The 6,751-nt window shown below is 29.6% G+C and overlaps 1 protein-coding gene across 2 annotated transcripts; it reads right to left on the bottom strand.

The window, feature by feature from the left end:
• Positions 1-885: 885 nt before the first annotated feature.
• Positions 886-5,688, bottom strand: LOC105965098 (protein PIN-LIKES 7). Of its 2 annotated transcripts, none has more exons than XM_012989613.2 (10): positions 5,036-5,688; positions 4,845-4,924; positions 4,563-4,687; positions 3,894-4,015; positions 3,553-3,735; positions 3,363-3,461; positions 3,167-3,267; positions 2,663-2,715; positions 2,375-2,560; positions 886-1,273 (listed from the first exon to the last, which is right to left on the bottom strand). In XM_012989613.2, exons 1-10 carry the CDS (start codon positions 5,168-5,170, stop codon positions 1,149-1,151), a joined length of 1,209 nt encoding a protein of 402 aa, XP_012845067.2. In that variant the 5' UTR covers positions 5,171-5,688; the 3' UTR covers positions 886-1,148. The 2 variants fall into 2 exon arrangements, with proteins under 2 accessions (XP_012845067.2, XP_088678557.1); XM_088822431.1 differs by having other exon boundaries at positions 3,363-3,452.
• Between the last annotated feature and the right edge of the window lie 1,063 nt (positions 5,689-6,751).

Genomic DNA, 6,751 nt, shown 5'->3' with positions numbered 1-6,751 from the left:
GTATAATGAATGATCTACATTAAGATAATCATCATAATTAAAAGCGTAAAATTCATTTGCACCTCTGTACTATGCGAAATATATTGTTTACCCCCTAAAGTATGGAAAACATCAAACACCCTCTGCCGTTAGCCTTTTTTCTAATTTCCGTTAGTCAAACTCTTTAACCGACTATTGCAAAGAAATATTGGTTCTTTTTTGACGAAAATACCCCAAATTCTTTTTATATATAGGTTTCTTAGTTTTGACAAATGTTCACTAGATTATTTACTTTTTTTCAGCTTTTTTTTTCCACTTTATTCAGTCATTTTTTTACACTATTTTAGCCGTTACTCTTATAAAAAAACTGAAAAGTCGAATAAATAAGAATGAAGCTTTGCAAATTATAAATGTAAAACCCACAAAAAGAAAACTAAAAACCCTGAAATCTAATAAAAAAATCTAAAATTGGAATAAAACCATATGAAAGAATTGCAAATAAAAAACAAAGTTTTTCATATTATAATGGAAAAATCCCCCGAAAAAGAAAACTGAAAACGCCAAAAATCAAATACTGTTGTAAATAGCCCTCATGGTATTGCTCTATTGTTTGATGATTGTGGGAAATAAAGTATGACAACAATATTAAGGGGGTGCATTCTTGGGGGAGGGAGAGCTCCATTATATAGGTGTAAAAACCACTCGGAGTTACAAGAGAATTACACAGGGAGTTACTAGTGGGAGTTGGGTGGTAATGTTAGGAAGCCCCGCACTAATACATTATTTACAACAAATACAAAAATCGACAGAAAACAATAATTTGAACGAACGCTAAAAATCGTCAATAATCCACAAAAAATATACTTAAAAAATTAGGGATTAGGGATTATATCAAACATAAAACAGCAAATAATCATTGCACACTCAAATTTAATATCGTTAAAAGTTTGACCATTGACCGTTAAAAATAAAGGGGTGTTTGATGTTTTTTATACATCAGGGGATGAACGATATATTTCACATATAATGTGTAAAATGAATTTTACCCTAAATAAAAAGTATAGAATATGGAGATAATAACAATTGTAAAAAATGACTAACTTTTGTATATATATTTGATATATGTATGTATATAAAATTGTGAGGAGGATGGTCCAATGAAGTAATAATTAGGACAAGATCCACATGAAAACAGTGGACCAACCAGTGATAGCCAAGGCTGCAACTAGGTAAGTCCATAGGAACATGGCTGAACACTCTTCTTGTGCCACATCATATAATTGTGTCATTGTACCTACATTGTCAATTTAAATTTATTAGTTTTAACTCTTAATAATAGTAATAAATAAATAATATTTATTTTATTATTATAAACCTATTCTTCATCTTGTCACATTCTTGAATCTTGATAAATTATTATTCATCATATTCAAAGAAATAAATGTAGTACAGTTTGTTTTTGAAAAGGTTATTTAATTTGGTTCAATCAACAAGTAATTAAGTACGTTGTCTAATGTCCATGATGCACTATTAAGGGTTGAAATTGAAACGGAATTTTCGGATATTGCAGATAGCCAATTCCTTAAACCAAAAGTCCTAATTTCTGGCATTTCCTAATTATTTATTTTGGAGAATGAAATTGGAATACAAATTAAATTCTGATTTTTGATCCGATTTTATTTTCCAAAAATTAAACTTATAATATCAATATCATTAAGGTCTTGTTTGATTGTAAGATAAGGATTAGCCAACATAAGATTAAATAATCTAATGAAATGCAATTGTATTATTGGATTATTGAAGGTTCAATAAAAATATAAAATAAGTCATAATAACATAATATTTCGGATCAACCCGAGAAGTTATTAAGTGTACCGAACGACAAACAAAGTCCAATTATTTAGCCAATCATGATTAATATTCCCAACCAAACAAGATTTAAGTATTTTATATTATACGTGACTAAAAAACATGAAATTCCGATATTCGCCGATTTCGATTTGAATTTTGTTTATATTTCGGAACAAGTTGTATTCTTTCCAAACGACATTTTAAAATTTATTTGGAAAATGAGTTGTAATTAGTTTTTGTCCCCGAAAGTGCCGATTCTGATCATATCCGTCCGATTTCCACACGTATATGTTGAGACACTTCCACATGTATATGTACGTGATATGCACATGCAGTGTACTTGTCCGCGTACCAACCAAATATCGAAAATAACTCGACACACTAGGGGCCGGGTTTTACCAGATGACTCGTAAGCAGAAGTTAATTTATATCGAGAGAGACCTCCGAATTTTATTTTATTTTTTTCCCCCTTTCTTTTTTCTCGTTTCGAATTTAATTAATTAGGACGGATAGAAACGAAGAATAATAAATCGAGCATACGTACCGATATTCATGGCAGGAGGAAGAGAAAACTGAATCATGAGCACAAAACGGTAGAGTGGATCAGAAGAAAGGAAGCCAAAGTGAGAAGCTGCTTTCACTACAAAAATCCCAACTGGAGGAAGTAATATATATCTCACACATATCACTGCTATTATTATTGATGGTTTCAATGTTGCCTTTCCCAACCCTGCATTATTCCAATATTCAATTTTTTTTTTATTTATAAATTAAATTTAGTTTATTTAAAAAAAAAAAACAAAAAAAACAAAATCAAAATGAAAATATGTACCTTGTGTTAAGTTGCCTCCTAGTATTAAGGTGATGCAAGGAATTGTCCCGTCTCTATAATTGACATTACAGTAGAATCTCGATAAATTAATAACCTCGTTTAAATAATATTTCTTTTCAGTCTCGACTCAACGACAACGTGTTAAAACATATTCACTAAATTAATATTTCGCTAAACTAATAGAATTTGGCAGGTCATAACTGTATTAATTTATAGAGGTTTATCTGTAGTATTTTTTTCAAATAAAACATACACTTTTGATGCTATTTTAGTAGTTAATTTCGAAAAATAAGAAATACATATCATACCAAAATTTCGAAACGTTTATATCGCTTTTATGTTTGATAATCAATTGAAAATTACATACCATAGTAAAATTTATTGAAAAGTTTGTACGAAAAAAATATATTATAAATTAAAAACTATAATTTGTACATATACACCTACATTTTGAATATTTACGCATTTTTTTCGAACGTAGATGAGAAGGCATTTTAAACGTACGCAAGTAATTCAATAGAGTCGTAGATCACTCTGAGCGGAGCATTTTCGCCAATGATCAAGTTACGAAGAAACGAAACTGCCCCGATTATTAATCCAAAAATCTGAAATTAATATAATCAGAGAACTAGTGTCAATGCCTTTGGAAAATAAACCGAAATTAATCATCACAAATTGAAATCCGAACAAAACATCTCACCGCAGCAAGAATCGGGGGCGTCGTTAATTCCTCTGCTAGTTGATGAAGTGTCCCCCTTGCCGAATTCCACATAGATTCATTATCATTTGCCTCAATTTGCTATAAAAAATAAAAAAATAAAAAAATAAAAAAGATATCAGAATCGAAAAAGTCGAAACATCATATGCAAAGACAGAGTTGAGGTAATTACAGTTTCTTTGTTTGTAAGAACAACAGAGAGATGCTCTGCTTCAGTAAGTAGAAGAAGAGGTGACGTGTCATTCGCCTCGAAATCTTTATTAGCCTCCGTTTTCGACGAGCACATTGCTTTATGTTTTACGCTCGCACTTCTTATTAAATGGAGACTGATAGTCCATACGTATAGTGCACCAAGCTGTTATTTTAACCGTCACTGGTCAGCATACAGTTAAAACTCTATAAATTAATACAGTTGGAACTAGTAAAATTCTATTAATTTAGGAAAATATTAAATTATCGAATTAATAATTTAATATGTTCACACCAAGTCGGGATCGGAAAAAAATACGTTACCGCCATCGAGAAAGAAACGTATGAAAGTGCCATAGTGGCGCAAACATCTTTGTCTCCAAATGGATTGCCATTTTCCTTGCACATTGCAGGTACAATTATAATCAAAATGTTCCCCAAGTTTCCTATATATTTCAATAATTACAAAATATGTTGATTTCATTACTTCAATAATAATTATAATTATATATACTCTATAAATTTATGGAAAAATTAAATTACCAGGTAAATTACGGCCACACCCTTGAGGTAATGTCAAGTTAAAAAATAAAAATAAACTCCTCTTTTTGAGTAATTACAACCATCCACACCCCTTAACTATGTACACGTCCACGCTTACGGTGTCAAATCCAACAGAATCTTCTAGAGTTTGTGGAATATTCTCTAGTTTGTAACAATTTTACCCCCTTCCATCTCCCTATTTTGAAACAAGAGATGATCATAAGATGCTTGTAAGTACCTGATGGTGCATCTGAAACTGCAGTTTTACATACTTCGGGTACAAACTGAGGAATATTCTGCGGAATCTAGAAGATTCCGTTACCGTAATAATGAACGTGTAAGACAATTTATAGTTGAAGGACTGATTGTAATTACAAAGAAAAATGAATTTTTTTTTCCGTAATTTGACCTTATCTCGAGGGGGTTGGCTGTAATTTACCCGAAATTTACCTCCTGAGCAAACGGCAATGATTAGATCTTGTAGATATGGCTCTGGCTTTAATATTTTAGCTGCTATCCATCCAAATATTCCTCCAACTAAGAAAGTTATAGCAATGTTCACAGGCATGAACCACCTAATTAATTAATTCAAAATTAAATTATTACCATAAAAAAAAGTTATATTGATTAATAATGCAATTTGGCAATATGTATATGCATACTAGGTTAATTAATTAATTAATTAATTAATTAATCAATTAATGTAAAAATGAAATAAACACATATATATACCAAGAGATGATATCTTGGAGAGTGACAGTCTTTGCCAAACTTCCAAACACTAGTGATGGAGTGAAGGCCACAAACACAATCTGTCGAATAGTAACAAATAACGAAAATACGAAATATGCGATCTGTCGATTTAATCGATCGAGCAAAAGTAACATATTATATTTATATATACTTAGTAAAAATTAAGTTACCTTGTTCAAAGATTTTCGGGCATCGGACGACAGAAGATTGAGATAATCGGTAGCCATGAAAGCTCCCAATATGCCTATTATGAGAACCTGTACTATTGGCATGGATGCCACTTTCAACAGTGACAAAAACCCCATTTTTTTAAATTTTTTTTAATTTTTTTTTTAATTTTTTTAATTTTTTTCTCGGACAGGATTATATGTATGAAACCTCTGCAACTACTGTCTGATAAATTTTTGGAAGGAATTTATTGGAGAAACTTGTTAGTTTCATTGCCATATAATATTAGCCACACAAATTGATAATGTTGAACAATAATATACAATAAATAGATAATATATACAACATCACCCATATGTATATGATTTTGATAGTTTGAGGAAAGTTGTGCTGAACATTTTGTTTTTACCACTCAAAGTCATACAAAATACAATTTAGTTAAGCAAATAAATATTTTTAAAAAAAATAATCAAATCGGTTCTAGTTTAAAGGCATATCCAGTTAAATTTACCTACTCGATTTTATTTAAAGATTATAAAAAAAGATAGTAAAAAAGAAAAGTTATTTATTTTTGTAATGAAAAGAAAATGATGGACTCATATTCATAATTTATCAAAAATGTAAATTATTTATTTTGTCTCATGATTAGTGGGATATAGTGAATTTGATTTAATATGCTATTTGTATGCATCTGACAAAACTAGATTTTAGAGCATGTGGGAAAGCATTAAAAAGGACAAACTAACATCTACAATAATTGGTACTTTCTGTCTTATTTACATGTGGTTTTTTTTGGTTGAACATGAATTAAAAAATTTAATAAATATGCATAAATTATATCGGAATAATATAGTAAATACTAAAATATTATTGTTATTAATTATTTTTTAATTAACCAATTAAAAGTGATAAGGAAAAATTTAAACAAAAAATACAATTAATACTTTTTTGAAATTCTAAAGTGACGAATAAATATGGGACATACTCCATCCGTTCTCTGTCGTTTTTCACCTTGACACGTGTCTTAAGATTTTCAATAAATATGTTTTGATTTTAGGAGAATAGATATAGATAGACCAAAATACCTTTGTTTACTAATTAATACAAAAATAGTGTTGGAGAATTAATAAGGGTATAACTGAAAAATATGTAATTAATGCAGCATTGGAATTATAAAGTAACAGATAATATGAAATATTTTTTTTTAAAGACAGATATCATGGAACAGTGATATTACCCTTACCAATAGAATAAATATCTAGGGTTCGAGTTCCCCCTCTAAATAATTAGGACATGTTTTAAATTTTAACACATTTTAATTTTGGGGTCCATTTTAGAAAACCATCATATGCAGTGTTTGTTCAAATAGAATTATCTTCTTAGCCATGTCACAAATCGAAATTCGTTGAACTTTTCAACGGGAAAAAAGTTACAAGTTTGTATATTTCAAACATTATTTGATTGTTATAGAAAAACTCTCTTTATTAAATAAATACATGCTTTATATTTGTCCATTCTTGATGGCTCTCCAGCTTTGGAGAAGTCTATTTCATGTTACATTTTGTGAAATAAATTACATGATTTTTAACTATTGATCTGCATATAATCTCACACATATATTCAAGTGTATATATGTTTAGTGAGTGGCTATTTAAATTTTTGATATGTTTAATTGGGCCGATTCAAAGGACCTACAATTTCTTAATTCATTGGGCCAC

This window comes from Erythranthe guttata, chromosome 8 (assembly GCF_056151865.1).
Source record: "Erythranthe guttata isolate IM_541 chromosome 8, IM_541, whole genome shotgun sequence".
Classification (NCBI taxonomy): domain Eukaryota; kingdom Viridiplantae; phylum Streptophyta; class Magnoliopsida; order Lamiales; family Phrymaceae; genus Erythranthe; species Erythranthe guttata.
This window is presented reverse-complemented; position numbering and strand designations above follow the sequence as displayed.